At 35.7% G+C, this 26,848-nt stretch overlaps 1 protein-coding gene across 1 annotated transcript in view; it reads left to right on the top strand.

Moving 5' to 3' along the window:
* LOC145688171 (uncharacterized) overlaps window positions 1–26,848 on the top strand; it is a 779,558-nt gene that overhangs the window by 734,148 nt on the left and 18,562 nt on the right. The window contains exon 5 of the mRNA XM_081762011.1: window positions 10,552–10,666. Within this exon, the coding sequence (XP_081618137.1) occupies window positions 10,552–10,666 (115 nt within the window). The remainder of the gene's footprint in view (window positions 1–10,551; window positions 10,667–26,848) is intronic.

Below are 26,848 nucleotides of genomic sequence, written 5' to 3'. Positions count from 1 at the left end.
CAACACGTAGCGATAGGTAGTTTTTATCAAAGTGTGATAAACATATCTCATTAACACTGATCGTAGAGTTCTTAAATTCAGAGCAATAAGAAATCTAAACCACGTGAAAATATATTATTGTGCTCTGAACTATTGTGCTCTATAACTCACCTAACTAATGTGAATCAAATTGAGAGCTCCCAGCTAGTATTCTAGCTAGATATATAAAAGTAAAGATTTTTAAATCACTCTTACAGAATTGATTCTGAACATTTAAAAACAATTTCTATTTATTTCTAAACAATAATTTTAGGGAGTTTGAATTACCAAAACTTATTTATATGCCTAGGTATTTTCCCTGCCCATGCGTCCGTTCGGAAGACACAAATCTCAAGAACTGTTTGAAGAATCACCACCAAAGTTGGTGGGAGTTTGGATGGTTAAAAATGAGGAAAAAATTCTTGTAGGACATATTCAAACCGAAAATGGTATAAATCAACGATTTACTGTATTCGTAATCAGTATACAGGGCGATTCTGGAGGAATGCCACATAATTTGTGAGGTTATTCTACATGTAAAAATAAACCGAAAAAAGTCATATGAACATGTGTCCGATTTTCGATCTGTACGGAACTTGACCGGGTTGAAGACTACACACATTCATGAATGATTCTGAAGATAAGTGTGATTATTACTTACCGAAATTCTGTATAAATGCTCTGGAGGCCAGAATAATGGTGGTACAGATGATGGTCCATTCTACAACATGAGTTCGAAAAGTCCCCCACCCATCTTAATGAACTTGTCAACGCGTTGGAGAGTGTGTTGTGTTGCACATCGAACATAATCTCATCGGGCTTTAATGCGGGCAGCAGCGTTGTTGATGCGAGCGACAAGTTCACGCATATCCACCTTCGTAGCGTACACATCCCCATTTAACCAGGCCCCATAAACAAAAGTCTAATGGGGTTAGGTTGGGTGATTTGGGTGGTCCGCCACGGCCAATCCACTGTTGAGGAAATGTGTTGTTCAGATGATGGGATAATAGCCTGGTGCAGTGAATCGGTGCTCCATCATGTTGCAGGTGCATTTGCCGTCGTTGCTCTATTGTCACGTCTTCCAAAAGTGCAGGTAGGTGTTCTATCAGGAAATGTGCGTATGCTGAGGCTGTTTTGCAATTTGGTAGGAGCACAGGCCTTTCCACCAGGTCATCAATCAGACCACGCCAGACGTGACACGCGCACGGCCTCAGGACTGTTCACTGGCCCAAACCACGATTACACACTAGATACGTTTGCAGCTGTTGTCTCGGTGCGACGTCACAGTGCTATCATCTGTCGGAGAACCCCCATACCTCTTGTAGGATTGAACAGTTATATCCCACCATTATTATGTCCACCACAGCGCCTACACAGCATTTTGGTAAGTATTATTTACAATTTTCTTCATAATCGTTCATGGATACGTGTAGTCTTCAACCCGCTTCAATTCCGTAAGGATCAAAAATTGGACAAATGTTCACATGACTTTTTCGGTTTATTTTCACATGTAGAATCATCTCACAAATTATGTGACATTTTTCCTGAATCACAATGTAGAGCAAAACCGATAATTTGTAAAGAGAACCAATTTTTAACTTTCAGTTAAGCTTTCCAAGGATATATTTTTTTATCGTCATCCGTTAAGTCTCTAATAAAACCGGAAGAGATAGAAATCCACTACAACTTCGGTTTTAATAAGGCTCTACTAAAAACAGAATGATAAGAGAAAGCGATTTTTTTTTTCGTTTTGGATCGTTTTAGTGTTCTATGAATACCTACCATCTTTTCTCCAAGCCCATTATGCAAACTTGGAGTGGCAAAGATCAACCACTTCCAATTTAACTTTGATCGTCATAGAATAAAAAGCTGTAATATATATGTCCGAGGTTATATGGACCTACAGTTTGACGTGCGATCCGAATCACATGAATTCCCACCCGGAATCGAATTCCGATATTCCACATCGAAGACGCATACGCTAACCGTATTGAAATGAGCGAGTTCTAGTATATTTTTTTCTCTTTCTTTTAAGATGTCGAACAACATGATGAAGTAGTTGTATATGAAAATCCGTTGTGTGTAAATCCCGATCTACGTCTACAACGTCTGAATAGTGTTAACGAAAACTTATTGTGCAATTAATTAACTTTGAGGATAGCTGTACAGCGAGGCTGCCAGAGGCTAGATGGTCGTTCCGCAGAACTACTTCTTGCGTAGGTCGGCACATTAGTAGTCCATCGGTGTTGTAGATGATAAGAAATAGATGACATCTATAGTAAACATACACAGTGCTTCCGAGGGTCACTTAGGCATAAGAATCGATTGGGTCGTCCTAATGAATAGAACGACGACCGTCAGTATAATCACAACAACTGTGTTCACCCATTTAAACGTAAGAACACTCAACAATGTATTGTTGGAGGACGATGTACATTTTCGTGAATCTCTTTTGCGATTAGCCTGATACCTTCTCATTGCTGACATCGTCTTCTAATGGAAGTTGATAGTATTCGGTGTTGATATTTGTTTCTCTTTCAGACATATTGACGAGCGCTTGCATTATCGTAGACATATAGGTAAGCATGAAAATCTACCGTGTGTTTTCATTTGCCATACATAACCCACATCTGGCGTTCTGATGCGCAGGGTTGGAGGAAATAATATGCACATGCCGCTTGCCTCTGGTGTTCACTCAAGAATGTATGACTGTTGCGTGGCACATTCATTTGATCCTCTAACTTGTCCTCCGACATTATTTGAAAATTTCATCAGGGCAAACTAGCGTGCTCCACTCGGCGCATGCCTTATACTCTGGCCTGCTATGCTTGCAGCCGTGCACTCTATCGATTCCTATTGGATGCACTATATATTGAGCACTCTATCGGATTTGGTTGGTACGACGCCAGATCGCTGTCAGAGCTTCATCAATGGCCATTGCTCACCTATATCAAGCTCTACACGGAACATGGAATCCTCAAGACAAATGTTCAACATCTTTACGACCAGGTACCTGACGAAACAACTGCTTTGATCCCAACCCGGGCTAGTTCCACGTCTTATTAGGGTTAATACTATACCAGGCTGTCCCAAAAGTTCTGCACCATGTAAGGAGGAAAATGAAACATGAATATCAGAAACAAAGACAAACCTTTATTCAACAGAGTACAGGCCATCATGTTCAATGACCTTCAGATATCTTTGGGAGAACACTTCAATCTGATGATGATACCAGGTGGTAGGTTTAGAATTGAAAAACTCACGACAGGCAGCATGCATCTCATAGTATGAATTGAATTGTCAACCATACAAGCAATGAGAGAGAGAGAGAGAGAGAGCAAAACAAACTATAATCGGAGGGTGCAACATCTGGACTATTAGCAGGATGGAGTATCAACTCAAATCAGTCAAGTTCAGCCAGGGTGTTGGTCACACTTCGGAACATTGTCAATTTGCAACAATAAACTCTTCCTATTCGTTAATGCCGGATATTTCTTGTTCAGAATGACATACACGGCGTAATTCTTCAGAATACAGTTTACGTATTACAGCAAGACCCTCTGGAACACCCAAAATGAATTATCCCACGAAACACACAATATGGGCTTTTTTTCCAAATCTATCCTGTTTTGCATTGGCTATTGCTCCCTGCCCAGTCTTGGGAAGTCACGTAACACAAGTAACGTTTCGTAGTAACGCGTTACATTTTTCCAAAGTAACTGTAACGGTAACGCGTTAAAATTTTAAAGTAACGTACCTAGTTTACGTTACTTTTTTGTCGTTATATTTCAGATGAGTAACTACACTATACGTATATTTTTTGTCGAAAACAAATGTTTCCTTCCCGTGAGTTTTTCAGAATGGATCATGAAGCATGACCTACGTATGTCAGAAACCGACACACAGAGATACAGATAAGCCCATAGTGCCACTTACTGCTTTTGGAAGACGAGTACAGCCTCAGGAAAATAACGTGTACTGATTGCAAGCACCTGGAAGAATTTGTCGTAGATTTTGACAGCTCCAAATCAATACATTCAGTGAGTGAACTATGTGTGCAATGGTACCAGTAGTTTATTTTACTTCGATTGGTGTTTTTATCAAGATGGAGAAAGAAAATATTTGATCGTTCGAACATTTGAAAGAATACTTGTTCTTAAAAGCTGAAGATGATGGTGGACAGAAATTTAAAGTAAAGTGGTTCCCCGGAGGGAAATATTTATCAACAACTAGGGTGCCATAATTAACGATATATGTACAGTAAGGGATTAATATGAATAAACTGTGTACTGATAAGCAGGACTACTTTATTGATGTAATGTTGATGGTATGTAATATCAGAGTTCTTTTAGATCAGTTTGCATATCCGAAAGTCCCGTTGATTATAGAGTTTGGAACAAGTAGCTTTAAAAAGCATGTATCGACTTTAGAGTTACTGGCAAGTTTTGATTCACCCCCAGTTCAAGTGTTCTAATTTTATTAGTTGTAGTGTAATGCTTCTCTATATTCTGTATTTTTAATTTTACATAACAACATTGTAATTATGATATAATTAGTTTAGCAGAATAATAATAAGCAACCATTTTTTCTAACGCATAGGGATGGGCACAAGTGAAGCTAAAACTCGACTTGACTCAAATTCAAGTCGAGTTTCGAGTCGAGACAAAGCTAATATTCTCGAGTCGAGTTCCGAACCAATTCACTGTTTTTTGGCGTTGAGTTTTGAGTCGAGTCGAGTTTGATAAATGGCTCGCTCGTTTTAACTCGTTTTGAAATCATGGCCTGATTACACTGGAAAGCGAAAGCCATGAGAAATGTAAGCAGTAATATGGAATACGTAATTTTAGTGTTGCTCACGAGAGGGGACACTGCTCGCATCTCGTCTCATCTGGGCTCAACTGAGCCGATGGCTCTAGCCGGCTCGTTTGGGGTGCCTGGCTCGAGCTAGATTGGTCGGAATGAGCCATCTGCTCGATTCGGCTCAACTAAGCCATGGGCTCTAGCCAACTAGGTTGGGTGAGCTGTTGGCTTGGCTCATTTCTCGGTTCTGGTCGATAATGAATGAGCTGTGAGCAATGCTGCTCGAGTAGTTGACAATTCTAAACCTGAGCAGAGCAGCTTTGAAGACATTTGACCAGTTCCCTATAACATTTAACAATGTTTGGCTCGAGCCCGAATACTCAACCTAGACCCTAAACCCAAATTCAGAAGCTCGTGAACAATGTCCTTGACTACTAAACTTCACGACTACCGAGATTGGCAATCAACTAGTTTGTTTACTATTCAAATACAATCCGCTTATATTTCATGTGTAAACAGTGTTGTTGTTGTTGTTAATAATAATAATAATAATAATAATAATACTAATAATAATAATAATAAGTGGTAGTAGTAGTAGTAGTATTGATAATAATTATATTGTTTATGTAAGATATTTGAATAGGGTACTCGAAACTATACACCGGATTTGGCTCGATTCGAATCGAAACTCGACCCGAATTCGAGTCGAGTTGGGAGAAATTTTTCGAGCCAAGTTTTCGGGTTGAGCTCAAAGATGTCTGTTTCGAGTCGAATCGAGTCTCAAAGAACACTCGTTCGAATTCGGTCGTGCCCATCCCTACGAGTAACACAGTATGGCAATTTAGTCAATGTTACAGTATATGAAAATGTTCAAATAGCTGTAAAGTAAAAATTTGTCCTTACATTTACATAAAGCGATTCAGAACGCGTAGCAATAATAATAATAATAATAATAATAATAATAATAATAATAATAATAATAATAATAATAATAATAATAATAATAGTGGTAGTAATAGTAGAACGGAAAATTGAAGTAATAAGATTTTTTTCACATATTCAAAGTTTCGGACCTAAAAGAAACGCGTTACTTTCGCAGTAAAGTAACAGTTACTTTTTTGGATCAAGCAAAGCGTTAGTAACGAGTTACATTTTAAGATAAAGTAAAGTAACTTGTAACGCGTTACATTTTTTACAAGTAACTTACCCAACACTGTCCCTGCCCTCTTTTCACCCACTGTTTACTTGTGTCAGGGTTTTCCAAAAACACCCACTTTTCATCTTCTGTCACTATTCTCCTCCATAAACGAAGATCATGCATTTTTTTAAAGCAAAGCCTGGCAAATTACCACTCTGCGCTGGGCCTGCTCTTGTGTCACCTTATGGGGACTTTCTCGGGGCTGTTTCTTGAAGTAATCCATGACATGCAGGGACGGTTTACTGTCGCTTTGAATGCCTCAACCAGTCTTCCTAACACACATGTACTCGATTCTGTTTCAGCGCTTACAGCACCTTGCAGAGAGCCTTTAATGTCCATCTACCCTTGTGGGGTTTGTCTGCGGGTCTTATATCACCCGAAGTATTTTTTTTTGAACCAATGGGAAGATGTCGATCGATCAAGTACTGTTTTGTTCTTTACACGACAAATTTCCTGATTTTGCAGATTTTGCAGATTTTGAAAAATCGTAGCACAGCTCGAATTGCAATTTGATTCTCACTCACGATGCCCTTTTTGACTTCACGGGAACACTCAATACACTCAAAATACTTACCTTCACGAGATCTCAGGAACAACACCTCTATGCCTAACAACAGTTTTCACTGGTGGCGCTTCGATTTCCGGCGGGAGCTCATGTGGTTCGGATTCCACGTTAATCAGTAGGTCCACGTCTCATATAGCCTCGCTGCTGAAAGGGACGCTAAACTAAAATCAACTCAACTTCACTGGTGGCGCCTCCTATCCTCCCAAAGTTTTACCTCATTGGAGTCAGTGCGCTGATGGCGCAGAACTTCCGGGACATATTCAACCATTTGGCTTCTAATTCAGGAAACTTCTTAAATATTAGTTCGCATTCACTGGAGTTCTGGAATGAACCAAACTCCCAAAATTGTTTGTATAGTCCGCAGCAAACACCCTGCAACATGAGCATGTAAGTTTATTTTGAAGCTACTCCTAACAGCCCAGGGAATCAACATAACGTCTGTGTCACGAGTTAGGCGAGAAGAAACCTCGGCGTCCTCCCCTGCACACTTATTTTGGAGCAAGAGACTTCGTCTTTTCACAATAAACTTACATGCTCATTTTTTTCTGCGGACTTCGTAAGTTCTGGGAAAGTGGGGATGCACCTAAACCGCTTTCATAACACTAACTTTCAAAAACTTATGCAATCTTGTGGTAAAACATTTCTTATTATTATTACTATTATTCTTTCTTTCTTCTTTCTTTCTTTCTTTCTTTTATTTTTTACATTTTCTTCAATTAAATGCTGCGAATGATTGTCGTTTTTTCCTCATACAAGTAGACACGACGAATCATGTTGCTGGAAATCCTACAATGAATATTGTCTTCAATTCCGGAATAGTGTGCAGATGAGTAATACTGACGCAGTCCTTAAGGTACACAAAAATAAGTCTACACATGATACATCTGAATATCTCAGTGGTCATAACCCGTTTTAAATCTGTCGTCCTGCAAGATATTCTTCCAAGTAACGTATTGTGTTCGCATCTGTGTGGGCTGTGGCATTGTCCTGTTGAAACCATGTGCGTTCCTACTTCTCAGCTGACAACGTCATAATGAAATGTGTAGCCATTGTCATTGATTTTCTGATGGATCAATTGTTTTTCTGTTAACAGCCGTGGTCGACCGCTTCTACCACACTACCTGCCTCCTGAAACTTGCCGTACAGTCGCTTAATGGAGGAGTTTTTGGAGCATTTGTTCCGTATTTCTTTGTGTAGACTGTCTGGGTCAAAACATAACTGCTAGTGTGGATGTACTGTTTTTACAATGAATGTACGCTGTTGCAACATATAGCTCATGATTGTTTAGTTATTTAGTGCCTATAGCAAAACAAAAGCAATTCGTGATATTCTTGTATTATCGCGTAACCTTTTGAACATGTTGTATCCAGAAAGAGTAAGGTCATCTCGTTTCATGAAAATCACTAGACAATCAAAATAACTTAATAAGGAACAATAATTATTAGACTTTTTACACAGGAGAAAGTTGGTCAAAACGGGATACTTAGTGCATGATCTGAGATATCTCACTTCAGAAATAACTCGTTGCATTGAAACTTAGCCGAATTCTCGACAGATATGTCTACTTCAGTTTGTCAATTTGGCGTAGTGGACAAAGTATATTTTCTACATGATATAAATATGTTTGTCATTGAGGTCAAAGTATGCCGTTTTGGCATACTGGCAGGATAAAACAGGATAGTAATAAAAATTACATGAGATATTGAATAGTGTGTATGATATATCATTAGTTTGCTGCAATATTATTATAAGAGTATACGTTTAAGACTATATGTTTTATATATTATTATAAGCTTTATCGTTTAAGAATATATATATGAAAATAAGTCCAAAGACACCATGGAAAATAACATAAACTGAAAGAAATTCTATTACAAACCGAACTACCGTTGTCTTGATGAGATTTCTTTATATTATTTACAAAAATCGCCATCACAGTCCTTTGGTTCTAATCCAGAACAAGTTTTATATGCCCATAGCTGACATTACAGGCACTTGATCCATCCTTCACTAGATTTACAATTTGAGTGCAAGTCGTTACTATACATGCAGGCTGCATCATTATCCAAATCTTCTGAACTGCTGGATGTATCTAAATCGTCTGTCTTCACTACCTTTAGTGTTCTTCTCTTTTGTTTTACTAGATCTATGTGAATGCTTAACTGTATCACGTTTAACATTAAGCTTTGTCGTTGGATTGGGCCTCTTTTTGCTTTAGACACTCTTGCTAAGAACGTAGAACAAGACACTTCATACTCCTTGGAAGCTTTTAGACAACCCACCTTTCCTTCAATGAATTATTTTGCAGCATTTTGCGTGTTTTCTTGGCTTCAGGATTGCCGATTGGGTTTTCGTCTGTACCTTTCCATCTCAAACTATTCCTGGAAGTTAAAGAAAAAAATAGATTTATAGTACGGATAAACACATAGAGCTACTTCAATAATATTAGACTCCCTACTCTTTTGTTTGGTTATTGTTGTTTATCCGTAGGCCGCAGAGCATTACGAAGGATGGTTATTGGCTGGTCATGCTTTATAATAGCACTTTATACAGTTGTTAATACTGTAATATTTGTAACTGGTTTACTTATTGTTATATTAAGTACATAAGGCAAGTCAATTATTATCTCGAAGTGATCGGGTAAATCGATATACTATCTCGTTTTACCATACCGAACGGTATCCTGTTTTGTCCGACTCTGTAATGATTTAGACAATATAGCACTTACCAAAAAGTAAGCAAGCTGACAAAACGTATATTATTTGAAATTATAGCTAAAACATTGATTTACTATAAGCACTCACTCACCTTCCAATAATCTAAATGCTTTCCACAACTTCTTTACTTGTTCCAACTCAAAACAATTTAACGATACATCTATTTTTTAAATGTTCGGGTTTCAATGCCACACGTACTTCTTTTCTGCATCAATATTTACTGCACAATGGCGACTGTTACATTCCAACGTTACTTATGCAACCAGACACCAAATAGAAGGACTCGTTTACGAATGAGGTATTATCCCGTTTTAGCAGACTCTCCTATCTTCCTCCACAATTTAGTCATTTCATACATTATGTTAGTCGAAGTGTAATTATAAATTGCTGTTTTGCTATTCTCAGACTTCAGTGAATATATAAATGAGATTTTAACAAAATCAATTTAGCAGTTTTTTTTCTTTTTAAAGCTAACATCTATATATTAAAACTGTTAGCCACTTGTTTATCTTTAAACATTACTATTTTTGTCTCTGAATGGGAGAAAACCAAACAAATGTGACTTCAGGAATCTTTATTTCAGATCAAAATACTAAATTGCTCTGCTCATGATTATAAAAGCACGGCTTTTTCAAGAGAGATTGGAAGTTTGATTTCTTGATCAAAACCGACCATTATGGTTTTATTATTTTAAATATAGACCGTTATTAATCAATATCTAAATGCCCAATTCTGAAAGTCAATAATGTGTGCACAAGAAATTTGTAGAAGTAAATTGAAATAGTGCTAGGAATCTTTCTAATATGCGATACTATCTAAAATTATTTGTGCAAATACTGCGAGGCCTGGAGCATGGGTGTTGTACATACTTTTAGTCGAAATTATTTTAGTTCTATGTCTTTATTTTCGAGTTGCATTCCTTCCAAATATATTTTCTGACGTTTCGAGCAGAATTTGCAACTCTAAGATTGCACACAGATTCATTTAACCTAGATTTATAATAACCGTTTTGCTTATTTTTATGATTTTCTTATGGCCTTCTCATAAGTTTCTCATAAGTTTCTCATATTTTCTCATAAGTTTCTTTAAATTTATGAGAAACTTTTAAAAGCAAACTATAGTTATCTCCCGGTCTCGTTTAGCCTAAAGGATATAAATGTGGGACGTTAATCTAAAATGTACCACTTTAGTATATTTTTACTCCTTAAATACTTTTGTTCTCAATCTATTGTTGCTTTGCATTTTTTTTTCAGTTCCTTTCAAAGATATATTCGATGCTCAGAAGAAGTGATTGAAGACGAGTGTGGTGTGGAGACAGCGGTATTTACAAAACAATTTTTAGATCGAATGTCTACACCGTTTTATGAGGTAACATTTCAAAAATTATTACTATTTAATTTATATTAATAAGAATTGTGTGCTGTATTCCATTAGAGTAATATTAAATATACTTTACGTTTCCTATCTTTTCCCCTTGTCAACGACAATTTAAATGACGAGTCTATCTATCATATGGGATAAAACAGTATTTCTAATGAAGTACCAGTAGTAATTAAAGCAATAATTGCCATAATAATTGATCTAAATTGCATATAATTAGGGACACTTTTTTTCTTATTGTACCGATTTATTCTGCAACTATAGTTATGTGTCCCTTGTTTTCTTCAAAATTAATCTGCATTGTATGCACATTTAATATCACTTAAATTTGATTATTACATATGGAGATTATATGCAACAGCATTTAGTTTTCATAAGATGAAGGTCATTTAAATAACGTTACTCTGCTTAAGGTTTATCCATGAAATCTTACTTGGGGATGTGTTGCGAGAGCTTCAATTTTAAACCTAAACATAACCAAACTATATACTATTATACTTAAAATAAAGTTTTATAACATGAATTAAAAACTTAATATTTCTAGACATAGATAATACGGTAGAAACTTCAAAGTGTAATTTGTTTAATAATTCTAGTAAGTTGTTATTATATGACGTATGTGAATTGTTTATGTGTTGTAGCATGCATGGCAGTTGACAGATCTCAATTAAGCACATACCTGAAGATTTCTAACTGATGCGAATGTTCTGTAACTCGGGCACATAAAACACAATTTCAGTACAAGTACTTACATAACATCTTAGTTGAAGTCCACAGAGATGGCTGCTATTTGATGTGAACTGTCACTCTTCCGAACCTTTAGGGATAAAGTCATTGGCGAAATGTTCAAAGCTTGAAGTCAAGATAATTCTAGTTTCAGAGCAATATAGAGACAACGTTCAATATAAAATTCAGATACATACCCTGCCATCCCGGAAGTGTCTTAAGGTTTCATACTATTACTTTTGCTGAGGTTGCTATCTAAAGTGTCCTTGGCTATGACGTAGAATCACGCGCGCAAAAAGTAGACCAAAACTTTCGGGTTCATGTACAAATTGGAATTTGGTCAGACGATGAAAAATTGACAATGCTGGATTTACATAATGAGGAAGTTCATTATGTAAATTAAACTGTTTCAGTACATGAATAGAATTCACAGACGAGATTGTATAATAATTCTTAATATTTTGCAATGGATTTTCTAACATAAAATTATGTGTAGTAATCTTCTTTTTCAATTTTTGTTTACCTTCCCTTTGACAAACAATATTAAATTTAAAATCAAAGTACAATAAGAATGGAACATTTATAATTGGCCGGTTGCAATAATTTTGAACAACAATTGGTACAATCAAACTAATTAGATATTAAAATTACCTTTCATTTGGAAGAAAACCGAAAATAAATAATTCCTCATACAAAGCAATTACTAAAAAACAAAGATGGTGTATGCGTTTAACACGTTAAGTTCGTTGAGCAGTCAGAATTGTTCATAAAACTGAGATCACTTACCCCAATAGACAGAACAAATTGAGACTCCCTAGCCTGGAGAACTTTAGTGAACAGTAGTGAAGAGTGTTCTGAAAGTAAGATCGGCTAAGGATGAACTTGAATTGTTTCCGAAAGCACGGAAATAGATTGGGTTTTGTGAGATAGAGTTTAAGTGAGTGGTAGATACGTTTAGGTAGCTAGAGTAAGATTCATCCAGCAGTAGATTTCCATAAGTTTTGAAAATGGAAAGTATCCTGAACTCTGGAACATTTCAGAAAATAATATGCTCTTCTGTTGTTTGAATGACTAGGAAGTAAAAGGGGGGAAAATGTTATGTGCTTGTTATATGGAAAATCAGACGATCACGTATTGACTCCTAAAGTGCTTATTATTTTGTGTTCATAGAGAAAATGCAACTCCTGATTGATTATGCAACCCACAATACTTCCGTGTATATTTCGGTAACATATCGGAGAAGGATTATTTGCTTGCTTTCCAACTTTAATTACTTGATCGTTTCTGGTATGTTATAGTAAAGTTGAAGAAAAACACTATAAAGAATATATTTAATAATTTACTCCAAACACGGAAAATTTAGATTAAGTTTTGCCGAATATTCATAGTCTTTCATCCATAACTTATGAAAATGGAAAGTATCTCGAACTCTGGAACATTTCAGTAAATAATATGCTTTTCTGTTGTTTCAATGCCTAGGAAGTAAAAGCAAAAATATTATGTGCTTATTGTATGGAAAATCAGACGAACACGTATCGACTCCTAAACTGCTTATTATTTTGTGTTCATAGAGAAAATGCAACTCCTGATTGATTATGCAACCCACATTACTCCCGTGTATATTTTGGTAGCTTATCGGAAAAGGATTGGTTCCATGGAATCTTCTCAGAAAAATCAATTAAACTAGCAGTGAGCAACGTTTGATCCATGAAGACTGGCCAAACAACGTGTCATGTAAACCAAAATCACGTAATCGAAGCATTCCCCAAGAAACACTGTATGACGCATTTAGAAATTTACTGATTTAGCAGTGGTATCATTAACTACAGCAGCCATGTGCAACAACCGGCCCTCCGACCAGTTGCAACCCACAGGACCCTTTTATCCGGCCCGCCTCATCTGTTATTGGAAATGTATTACCTTACGTAATTTCTTAAGCTGAATTGAATTTTCTTCCTGGATAACTGATGTCCCTCTTTAAAATACCATTCGCGTTGGGACATCCAATTTACCACCGGATATTGAGACTAGTTCAAAATATGAAGGATCAAGTTTCCCAATAAACTGGTAAGTAAATAGATTTCTCAAAATTCTTTAGTAAGTAAATATTTGTGTTATCGTTATAGCAGTTTTCCTGTTCCTGTACGATGAACAAGTTTCTCCACTACATGTAACTATTCGAGTCTTGTAAAAATGTTATACATTATCTCGTACGGCCCTCGACATTAGTAAATCCTTTGTAATTGGCCCACCCCTGTTTCAACTTGCACATGCCTGCTCTACATAATATGACCGTTGGAGGAAGAAGGAGAAGATAATATGGACAGAGAAAGTAGCAAACGAAGATGTTTAAAAACGGATAGGAGATCCTTAAAACAGACAGGATGTTTTTAGTCAGCATTTTCGTAAGAAGGTCAAGTGGATCGGACACATATTGCGAACAAATTGCCTTAGGCAGAACGCTTAATAATGATAAATAAATAATACGCTGTAGGGCTTGTGTCTCTATTGCCGAAGATATGACACCGGTATACTGGAAATCTCAGCAAGGAGGATTGCTGTATATGCAAGCATACTACATTTTTTTTTTTTTGTTTTACTCGGTTTCCCTGAAATGTGCCATACAGCATTATTTGGGACAATGTTACAATTCTTATTTCAAATAATTTCACAATTGCTTCGAAATGCTGACCAAAACGAAAACTCTTATGACTATCGGAAATCATATGTGCTAAAGTTATCCACGATACACGAAGGTGCGCACCGTATTATTTGTACAGATTATATACTTAAATCATTTGTATATGAGAGCAAAATGAACATAAATTTGTACAATGTTCCTACATAATGCATTTTGACCTAAGAAAGAAATTGTCTACCTTTTGCCAGACTATTCGTATAACGAAGTTCAAAAACTTCTGTTTTCCCACTTCTCTTTCAAAGACCTAGTACTTGTAGCGTAGGTTGAAAGTTTGATAAACTTTCAATAGAAATCGTAAACAAAGGCAATTCATACATATATGACAATTGTTAATACAATCTACTAACTCGTAACAGGACAATAAGTTAAGATGATATATAAGTAGCCGTAACTTTTGGTACAATACTGTATATTTGACGCATCGTACAGATTTTCCACGCTCTCCAGAGGATACGAAAAGTGGTGTGGTATCAATAATATTCACATCTCTTTCGAAGAAACGACATCGCATTAGTCACGTACATGGAAAAATGATGAAAATAAATGGGAAGACACGGAGAGATGAAATGTAAGGGCTTTGAAAAACTAGAAAAGAATGAGTGAGTGAAAATATGTGTTGAAAGATGGTGAAACTTCATTCAGCCAATGGCGAAGAAGAAAACCGTGGAAAACAAAAAAAGACCACGCGTCCCTTTTTCCAGGCAGCTGGGCACATTTGTCTTGTCCCTTGGTACCGTAACCTATATTCTAGAAGATATTAACTTGGAGAATTTTGCCCAAAAACGACACAGCAGGAAATAAGTTACTGCTTCAACGTAAAAGCACAATTGCACACTCCGTTGGTCAAACCGACTCTTCCTATTACAGAAACAAATTAAAAAGTTGAAACAATTGCACATCAAGTTAGAAATTGGTTCTTATTTCTGAAGCTTTTAACAGGAAGTGCTGTCATAGTGATAGTACAAAGCACAAATTGTCTGATGAAACGCTATTCAAACTGAGAAATTTTGTGAGCAATCTTTACTTATATATGTACATATAGTACATGTGATTTTCTACTAACTTCCCCATACTCTCCTTTGTAAACACGTTCTTGCATTTCAAAAAAAGTGAAATCTTTCAGTTTAACGTGCCACAACCTTGCATTTCAACACAAGGTTCAAATTAAAAGAAATTTATATTTGTATTTATGGAGAGTAAACGTATATATACATACCAGAGCTTGCTCTTGGCTATGATAAATGTTTCCGTCTTTCTTGAAGTGAGTCATCAGAATTCAATTATCAGTTTGTGTTCATATGGTTCGAATCCTGCTCCAAATTGTAGATACACATCGGTGTTAAAGTTTAGACACACATCAGTTTGTCATAGAGTCGTTGCTGAAAAGGGAGGATTCAGACAAGCCAATACAAAATATATCCTTGGAGACATTTTAGTAGAAATAAATATCATCTGACTTTCTGTCAGGCTTCATTTACAGGATGTTTAATTGTAAGTCTTAAGTACAGTCAACATTAATATTTGTTATGCTGTTCTCTGATATTCCATTGTCTATGGCACCTAATGTGTTGCGCATGAACATACCTTTATTATGTTTATCGAACGGACTAGGTTTGTTTCGGATGTCCGAATGACAAGTTAGTTTCGGATGTCCAAATGACAGGTTCATGTCCGTTCTTTGTTAAATTATATGAGTCTACAAGAAAACCGTTATATCATGTAGAACATACTTTCTTTCACATTCCGGTGGTAAAATATGATCACAGGAACATCGTATATTTGATTATTTTTTTTTTAAATTTATTTATTTGCATTGCCTTTCTTATTGTGTGTAGTATACTGTGATGTGATATCGCTTAAGAAAATTGTTCTTATTGTTATTCTAAAACATTTTCCCAGTTATCTTGTGTCATATCCACTCAGATACTACACTGCATCGTATATTTCATCACACAATCGATCAACTTATTTTATTGTCCTCGCGCGTGTTTCCGATTCAGCGACTGGCCTCACCTTTACTGTTCACCGGAACATTTAATGACTGATTTTGTTCTTCCGCATCACTACACACATTCACTGCAACATCTTGATTTTGGAAACACACAATTTTTGTTCCTCTATCTTCTTTGTCGTTCAGCATTCCGCTCAATATAATATGGTAGGTCTCATTACTGCTTTGCAAACTTTTCCTTTCAGACGTACTGACACCCTAGGGTCACACAGTACTCCTGCCACTTCTGCCATTTTGTTCAACCGCTACTAATTCTGTAGTTTACATATTCCTCTATCACTGCATTTTCCTATAGTTTTAATTCCAAGTACTTGCATTTCTACGTCATTACCGCCTCTTATTCTTTATCCAGTAGCATTTCCGATTTCATTTTTGCTGAACCTCAATATGTTGTCTTGGCTTTACTATATCTAGGCTCTTCGCTTTGCAATGTTCCTCTCCATGTATCTAATTTATCTTGCAGTACTGCCTCGGTCTCCCTCACTAACACGATGTCGCCCACAAATGACATATTCTAAGGTACTAAGTCTTTGATATCCTCTGTAATCTCGTCTATTACAACTGCAGAAAGACATGAGTTAAGACTATATTCCTGAATGAAGTCTCAATTTAACTATGAACCGTTCTGTCATTTCACACGCGCTCTTCACTCGTGTTCTACATTCGTTATACACGTTCTTGAATTGAACAGATGTATGCGTTTGGAAACACTTTTCTTTTCTCATTACTAGCCAAATTAGATTCTGTGATACTCTATCGTACGCTTTCTCTAGGTCGATGAATACCACATAAAGGTCCTGTTATTCTCTATATTTTCCATTAGCATCCAAAGTGCAAATATTGCATCCGTTTTCAACTGCCCAGGCATTAAACTATTTTTTTTTCTTTTGTGTTTGTCTTTTCCCTAAATCTTGCTTCTATCACTCTTTCCCACAGCTTCACTGTATTCTTATGAGTTTTATTCCCGTATAGTTGTCACATTTTTGTATGTCTTCTTTACATTTAAGCACATGTACGACGAACAGCTTCTCCATTCTTTTCGCATTTTTCCAGATTTCATTATCGTATTAAAAAGTCGAGTAAGCGACTGGGCCCTTCTTTACCTAATGGTTTCCTGGTTTTGATACGGATACTATCCAGTCCCGAGGTTTTATCACCATCTTTTTCATTGCATTTTCATGGTCTCAGGCCAAAGATGTTTCTAACTAATGGGCAAATTTTTACAACCTTCCATCGCGTTTTCTTCATTGAGGAGTTTCTGGAGATACTCCTTCCACCGACTCTTTGTATTTTATTCGCTTGTCCATACATTGTAATTTTCACGCTTAACCCGACACGCATGCGAAATATCTCTCTTTGCCTCTGGATTACTTTTCGAACCTTCTAAATCATGTTTTATTACTCTCTTGCTTCCAGTTTGTTACAAACCTCATCATGAGCCTTATCTTTTGCTGTACTGGCTGCCTTCTTGGCGTTTTTCTTTGTTTTATTCCAATCCTTCAATTCTTCTGCTTTCCTGAGTTCTGCTATTTGCTGTATTTTCATTTATTTTCTGACTCACAGCTGCTTGGACCCATCCATTCCACTACCATGTCGTTATCAATGAGGCATCTCACTTTTGTTTACCGCAAAACGTTTCTTGCTCCTCCCTAGAGTGCTATTGATACTCTTTTGCACTCCTCGTCCACTTGTACATTTCTTTTCTATATGCAGTCTTTACAATGTAATCAATTCCTTTCGAATGTTTTATCCCATCCAATTTCCAGTATTTTGTTCGTACAGGAACCTTTATATGCCTCCTTCCTATTTCTTCCCTGATGTAGATGTGAACTGTCATGTGGCAGTGTTGCTCCGTTAGATTACCAGCTGGTGTTACTTTGCAATCATTTGTCCCATAGGTCCTCTCTCCTCCAAATAATGTTAAATCCAAAATTTGAAATGTCATCTTTAGGAAATGTATGCAGGAAAGCGAAACCGTATACCTCCGTCACTTGTAGTGTCTTCTCACCTTCTTCATTGCTGTTTTTCGATCATTTTTTAGGTATTCTTCCATATACCAAATTAATATTTTTTTCCTCATTCATGCTCTAAAAACAAATGAGTAATTTATGAGATTTTGATGAAATCCAAACCCCAACTTTGGTAAAAGATAGTTCGAGAACAGAAAGTCTGAAAAAAAAAATCATACAGTGGACTGTCTCATAACTGTTCATAAGATTAACTGCACTTCTTCGAGAAATCAAATATTTTTGTTATCAGCCTCGTTCGTTGTTCCACAACAATAATAAACATCGTACATACAACAATAATATAATGGAGTATTGTATTTCATGTAGTATCGTAGGCTTAATTATATTTTTTCAGTTTTTATTTCAACCAAGTACATACACTATAAATAAAAGTGTATTGTGTAATAGTTTATTGTGTTTTATTCCATATACAGTGTTCTGTGGAACTGACTGTAATTGGAACAGTATGAAGTTGAAACTTCTGATTGTTGGTCAGTAAAAGTTATTACATTATAACACTGTAAGCCTTGTTTAAAGCATTATAGAGATGCTATACAATTTAGGGGTTATGAAACGGCTATTTTCGTTTTCACCGGCTTTTTTATTATCCTATCAATGTCCGTTACCGTTGTGGTCGGTCAAAAAATATATATTGTGTATATTGTTGTGTGATAAAATTATCCAGCTTGCATACCAATACACGCTTTCATCTCACATCGATTCTGTCTATCAATACAAAACTTGGTACATTCGTTCCTTATCTATATATATAAAAGAGAACGTACAAATCCTTTGTTAGCTCATCATGCTAATACGGCTGAACCAATTTCTTTCATTTTTGGGGGGTTATTAAGATTTGGACCCTAGATGGTTTTTATCATATCACTTTAATTTTCAATTACCAGTGTCTTGAGATAATTGACCATTCAAGTGTCCATAACGTAGAAATCCTTTGTTAGCTCATCATAGCTAAATCTAACCGTATTTATATGCAACCCACATGACCGTGTCACTCGGCGGGTTAACATAAATGACAGGCGATATAATGTTAACATTTACTGCAATCTTCTATGGTTTTTATCATATCACTTGAAAGCGAAAAAGTAAAAATTATCTAAGTAACAAAGTTTATTGCGTTCCGGGGTGACCCCAGCGAAGCGGGGTGAACGCTGCTAGTTCATTATAGTATTTTCAAGATACATTTGGGTTATGTGCTTCTACCTGGGGCTACTTCAGAGAGGTCCATATTTGGTGGGAGGGATTTCTAGAGGGAATTTTCCCGACATTCCGTGTATTTTCCCTGTTTAAGTGCATTATGGACCCCGATACATAGCATCTCTGAAAAGCTTGTTTCATGCTGAAGAGAATGAACTATACACCATGACTCTACAATGAACAGGGTTGGTACAATAGCTATTTAACTGCTCGTCTACGATTTTATTTATACTAACATGGTTAATGGGCCCCAGGAACTTACTCCATTGTCCATTGTACTTTTTTTGTGCATGAACATATCTCTGTTATGTTTATCAAATGGACTAGGTTTGATTCGGATGTCCGGACGATAAGTTCATTTTCGTTCCTTGTAAGTTCACAAGAGGTATCCCATCGAAATTTCAACGTTTTCATTTTAGATACCTACTGCATTCTCAACAACACAAACTAGTTCACTGACGAATACACATCATATTACTGGAGACTATTCGTACAATCGGCAATACACGTTATGTTCACTGTATATTAGGTTCATTGCATATTCACTGCTTATATACGTAGTTCACAGATATTTACTATACCTGTAAGAAAAGTACCTGAATATGATATACCGCATATCGAGATATAAGAACCCAGATTTTTTTCTTTTTTAATCAGAAGCTGGATCACAACTATAAAAATTGAACGTTTCCAGTAGCTCAATTCTTTCTCGCCTATCTTCGCAGTTCATTCAAGCTTTAGATACAGGCTTAGAAATGACAGACCTAATTATTTCGGAGTATTAGCCAAGACATATTATTTCTAATTACACCCTAATGTTTTCTTTTAATCAAAAATATTGTAAATCGACCAATGTTTAATTAAGAACTTTAAAAGGTCCGAATAATGTATTATTATTATTATTATTATTATTATTATTATTATTATTATTATTATTATTATTATTATTATTATTATTATTATTATTATTATTATTATTATCATTATTATTATGTAACTACATATTTACAATTTAGTATAACTTCTGCTTCATCAATATCAAATAAATATTATTTTCTTTGCTGCTGAAAATACTATAGAAAATTTCTGAATTGCTACGCAAATGCTTTATTGAATACGAAACATACATTGATAAAATTAAATATACATATTGTTGTTGTAGCTTGGTAAAGCTTATCCCTTTCTTATAATTTAGAAACTATGTTGTAAAAATGTTAAATGTGCAAGAAGAAATAAGATGTTTAAGTGTCTTAATTCTTGGCACCGGAACTTGCAAATTTTCAGCAAAACTAGTGCGTTCCCGCCCTTTTCCACCAGTTCATATTACCCAGAGTTCCTAAGCATGAAATTGGTCTTTGTGAAGCAACTCTTCCCTAACGCATTTGCATCCGTGCTCCATGAAGCCAACGCTTGTCGTTTGGATGATGAGGAAGTGAATATCACGATTTTTCTTCTCTCGCCTTTCAGAGGAGTTTAACGCTTACACAAAGAACCCTCGCTTGCTTACTCCAACCTTTGCACCATCTATCTCGCTTTCTGTGTGATGGAGTGCTCTTTCGGAAAGGTGATTACTGTTAAATATGAATAAAATATTTCGTACTTGAACGGTGCTTAGGTTAGGAGTATTTTTTGTAGGAAAGGATTTAGTGCACTTCCTGGCAAGATTTTCGATTTTATTAAATTTAATCGATCTTTGAATCTAAACATATTGTGTATGTCTAAGTGTCGTTCCGAATCTTACGACAAACAAAACGCAAACATGCCTCTCCTTCTTTATTTTCTAACTGATGTACGGACCTTGTATAAAAGTAATGAAACCACATTCGGGAGGGGGATGCATTGAATATCATGCAATCATTACACTACTGCAAACCATTAAACTGCTTCAATATAGGAACCATGAGCGTCGACGCTGGTGCCAACGAGTTATCCACGCTTGGAAGGAGGCCTGGAAATTATTTTTCCAGAATGTCCTTCAAGCAGCGCATCGAAGCCGCTTTGACTTCTGCTACGGTTCCATGGTGGTGTCTTCTTTTGAGGGCTGTCTTCATTCGGAGAACAGGAGAAAGTTCACTGGGGTCAAATTAGGACTGTAGCGAGGCTGCGGAAGTATTGCGTTGCCATTCCGTAGGTATTGCCTGATGCATGGTCATGATGCAGCTTCCAATTGGCAGCAATATCTGGCCTCATTTGCCTTATCCTTCTCTTCAATCTTTTTAGCATTTCCACGTACAAAACATCCGTGACAATCGGTTCTTTAAGCACAAATTTGTAGTGGACTACACCCTTGGCGTCAAATAAGACAATGACCATGATTTTGACATTGACAATGCTCATTCAAGCTTTATTTTGGCTAGAGGATGATGTGTGTCATTCATCACTTTGGCGTTCCATCTCTGGGTCGTCATCAAACGCCCACGTTTTTTTCACCGGTTATCAGATCGTTAAACAAAAAGAAGAAAAAGAAGAAGAACTCAGGGTTTGTTCGAACGAGCTGCAAACGATCTTCGCAGACAAGTACACACTTTTGCCTTTGGTCGTCCCTCAGAATTTTTGGAAACACTTAATGTGCACATATTTGCATTTGCCAATAGTGGACGGATTAACAATCTTACGTGATATTTTATATTTCATACTTGTAACTGTCTGCTGCCTTGAAGCTTGAACCTTGTCGCTTTCTTATAGACGCAATTCAAAATTAATTTAAAATTGTTTGCTTTTAATACTTTTATGTTGTCTCATCAGTGGACGTGACTATATGAGTTGAAGTCATGATTATAGCAGTCGCCATAAATCTTCACAAATGTGGTATTGTTAGGGAAACATTCTTAAAACTAGGCCTACACTTTTACAGTGGTGGTTGTTTATACTCACTTTCCATTACGGTGTCCTGCTCATCTTGTTGTAGGAATGTATGTTATATACTCCAAATATACATATTGATATGTTTCCATTTGAATCCTTCCGTTCGAGTCCTGGTATATTCCTTTCCAAATGCATCATTATGTGCACCATTTCAAGTTTACACGTTATATGTTTCGAAGATCTGGCAATTGCAATCATTTTTTAAAATGGGGGTTTGGAAAACAAAAGTTTTAGCATCCCTTTCAGCATCGAGGATATATGAGACGTGGACTTATAACTTAACGCGCTACCCAAACCATATAAGATCCCACCTGTATATATGTATCCATAAGCACTTGTCTTCTTTGATACGACTATGAAGTAAAGAGAAAAAGTGCATTATCTCGATAAATCCTTCGAGGTGTATAGTACTTACAAGTGCCTTAAGGTATGTTTATATTGCTTGTTTTATTTACTTCGGTGAGTTCTGTAGTGTCCATCGTTAATACATGAAATAAATCTGCAATTAGATACATTTGCTTAGATTTGGTTCAAAACATACATTTTTTTTTTTTTTTTACCTATTCCGTTGATCTCTTAACAAATGTAGCCCATGGGAGTCTTCTAATTGTCAAGTAAATTTAACAAGCAATAAAAGCAGTCTATATTTCTTGAACGTTAGACAACTAAAGCGGCAATATGTCTTCACCATTTGTAATACCTGTCCAAATATAGCCATGAAATATAAGGTATTAAATCAAAATATCCCAGAGTTTTCACGTTGTAGCAAACCCATCTCTTATATCTCAGTTAAAATCTTCTCAGATTATACGGTTTATATTGTTTGCTTTATTCATAATAACTCAAACGAAAATCGTTGGTTTCATTACCACTAATTAAAATTAGAGTATTCTTTAAATGTTCTTTAGTGTCTTGTTGATATTGGACAGTATCATAAATATCTCTTATTACGAGATTGCTCATATTGATGGACAAATCTGATAAAACCGTTAGTTAAATATGTAAAATACATTTAACGGATTGCAAACATTACACATAGCCTTGCATTCCGTCAATAATTGCGAAATATTCGGATAAATGAATCCAAATTAATTATAATTCAAATTAATTTTCTGTCAAGTTAAATCTCTCAAGAATTTCCCACCATGGCATATTAAACATTAGGAAAGGAAATTCTTCGAACCGAGGAAGTAATCCTCGAACCATTTCTTAACTATGAAAAATAATTTTACTTAATGAGAGTTAACAAAATGTAGAATATATTACATACATTTAAATACCGATAAACAAGTCGTAAGTAGTTTTCCAAGATGTAATTCACTGATTGCTGTAATGTATCAAATTTCATCTATACATGTCACATCAAGAGTGTTGTTTACTCAAAGGGAAGTTTAAAAAATGAAATCTTTAAAGTTTCACATCGCACGTTTAAAGCGGTTAGTCTAAAGAAGACGGTCATGATGAGAAATGGTGGAATGAATAAAGTGGGAGGAAACGAGAGAACCCCGATAAAACCACGCACACGTTGTTTGTCCACCACAAAGCTCACTCTTTCGCGAGGTGGGATCGAACCAAGGTCCAAGAGGAAACTTAAATAATAATAATAATAATAATAATAATAATAATAATAATAATAATAATAGTTATTATTATTATTATTATTATTATTATTATTATTATTATTATTATTATTATTATTATTATTATTATTATTATTATTATTATTATAGAACAACCTTATTTTTGTAAACCGTCAAAGAATGTTTCAAAATTGTATATTTAGTCCTTTTAAATAATATTCAATACTAACTTATCTTATGTAGACTTTCTACTCAGAACTGATATATGATGTTTGCTGAAAATGAGACTTTCAAATAAAGGTCTAAAGGAAATAAAGAAAATCGGTCTTTATATATATTGTCAAAACAAAATTTTCATATATGAGTGTATAAAGTAGATGAGGAAGTCTTTTGAATACAACTCATCTAAAAATTAATCAGGTCATTAGTTTTTATTCAGCAATATTCGTCTTTAACTTATTTGCTAAATCATGAATGATGAAAGAAAAATAATGACTGTATTACAAAGAAATGTGGAAGTAAAAAAAGTCGTGTCTGGAACGACAAATATCCACAGCAAATATCCATAGCGACTGTTGGAAATTGGTGGAAGGGAAATCCAATTTGAGAAACTATTCCCCCTTACAGAGAAGTGATAAGAGAAGCTGGTTGTAATCCTCACGATTAAAATTTCACTTCAGAAATGATTTCTAGCTGAACAGTTAATGCTTCTAACGAGCAACCTCTAAGAACAAACTTCTTTTTACTTCATATTCTGTTGAAATTAGGAAATAACTAGGTTAATCAATTTTCTTCGTATGCTGGCTTATACCTGCTTTGTTACTTGTTTAACTTTAAGAATAATTTTCAGATATGGTAGTTGCTAGCAATTGGCAAATGTTTGTGCCCTACCATGTAATTTCATGAGATTAAAGCCTCGAGTCGTTCACTGATTTCCTTCTAAACTAACACTAAAAACAGCGGAATCTATAAATTATAACTATGATTTATTAACGATATAATTATTTGATAAAATGCGACTTTCTTACCAACTCGATCTATTAAGAAAATCAATCTCTTATTACTGTAAACATGATTTTTTTTTAAAGTGTGTTTGCCCTACAAACATGCCATCTACCCATGGCTGGACATTGTACACTTCAGCTTGTACTGTGTACAACTGGTTTCGGTCTACAATTTTAGCTTGAGTTATAAATGATGGTTGAAGTTCCAAACCAATACATGTCATAGAGATTGACATATAAGTGTAAGTTTGTATTGTATGCACATTTGTCAAGTTATTGGGCCGAGAATCTACCATTGAAATTGAATGGCATGTGACATAAGATGGTGCGAAGAAAACCATTCAATAGAAAGCACAAAAGCGATGTAGTTCCAATATTCATTTAATAATACAGCATTACATTGCTTCTTACTCAAGAGTGTGCAGTCATATGGTCTGGTATGAGCTCATAAAAACACTAAGGTTGTTTTGCAAAAGATCGCCCCTTAACAACTTTAGCATGTCTCCAGAGTTTGTACAACAGTGAATGTCCGAAACTGTAGTCTCCATTGGTTTATTTCGTAGGCAACACACACACACACACACACACACATATATATATATATATATATATATATATATATATATATATATATATATATATATATATATATATATATATTTGAAACCAGGAGGTAGTGTATGTAAGTGAATGCTGTGAGTACACATTGTGATGTTCGAAAACTCGGAAAATAATATAATGTCACGAATATTTCTGTTATCGTTTTCCACCAGAGGACAGGATTCGTAAATGTGTTTAATATAATCAGTCCTTCCGGTGTAGCGGTTAAACGTGAAGTCTGGGTTTGTGGGTTGTCTAGCAGCCCTCCACGCTCTAGTAACGTAGCTCTTCACACACTAGATAAAATCTGAATTGGTCAATATATAGATGTATTTTTACTCCATAGCAAGGGCGTAAAACTCATGAGATATAGGAATGCTCTCGAGTCGAGACATGTCTCGAATCTCGACTCGACTCGACTCGAATTCGAGTCGAGATTCGAGTCGAGACACACTTTGTAAAATTCGAGACGAGTCGAGACAAACGTATTTCTCGACTCGAATTTTCGAGTCGAGACACGAGTCGAGTCGAGACGGCTCTTAAAAATCTCGACTCGACTCGAATGTCTCGAAAATCTTTCTATAATTTTTAATATTATTTTGAAGAAAGTATTCACTCAGAAACAGCCTTGAAACCAATTTCAGCTTTTATTCCTTCAGAAAGGTACAGAACGCATAAAATTAATAGTTAATCTTTAAAGATCAAGATTTAATTTTCAGCTCAATTCAGTTAATTAGAACTAATAGTTAATGTCGTTGTATTTGGTTGTACTGCAAATATAATGATAATAATAATAATAATTGATTATCTAGTTTGTATAAAACTATTATCCGTAGTCTAAATCTAGTTTGTATAAAACTATTGCGATAAAGTGAACTTCATAAATTCTCTGAATGAGCAGTTGGTAGTCTATAGTAATTTAGCATAGTTATAATTATTATGTTTTCGTTCCCATGAACGCAATAGGGTTACGTAACTTTCTGGATTATTCGCTTGCCCAACTATTCTGAGGCTTTAATATGTTGCAGCATATCACGAGCTACGGATAATATATAATGTAACATTTGTTGTAAATCACATATTATGATACGAGACTATTTTACATAGTATATCTTATCTAATATAAATAAAATAAAGAGTTTGTTTGTGTGTTTGTCTGTCTGTCTTTGTGCGACCTGGGGACCAGACGAGTGGACCGAGAGTTCCCAAAATTTGGTCATGGGTACCTTGGTCCAGGTCCCAGATCAAGACGAAGCGTTTTTTTAAATTTCGAACCAGGGGGGTCTCGGGGGGGACGTTTACTGGGACCTACCTGGGAACCAGACAAGTTGACCGAGAGTTACCAAATTTTGGTCATGGATACCTTGGTCCAGGTCCCAGTTTAAAGCGAAGCGTTTTTGTCAAAATTGGAACCAGGGGGTCTCAGGGGGGCGTTTAGCGAGACATGTAGTAAAAGTAA

The sequence above is a fragment of the Thermobia domestica genome, chromosome 6 (genome assembly GCF_964235325.1).
Source record: "Thermobia domestica chromosome 6, izTheDome1.hap1.1, whole genome shotgun sequence".
Classification (NCBI taxonomy): domain Eukaryota; kingdom Metazoa; phylum Arthropoda; class Insecta; order Zygentoma; family Lepismatidae; genus Thermobia; species Thermobia domestica.
Note: the sequence above shows the minus strand (reverse complement) of the source record. Positions and strands in the feature narration are given on the sequence as shown.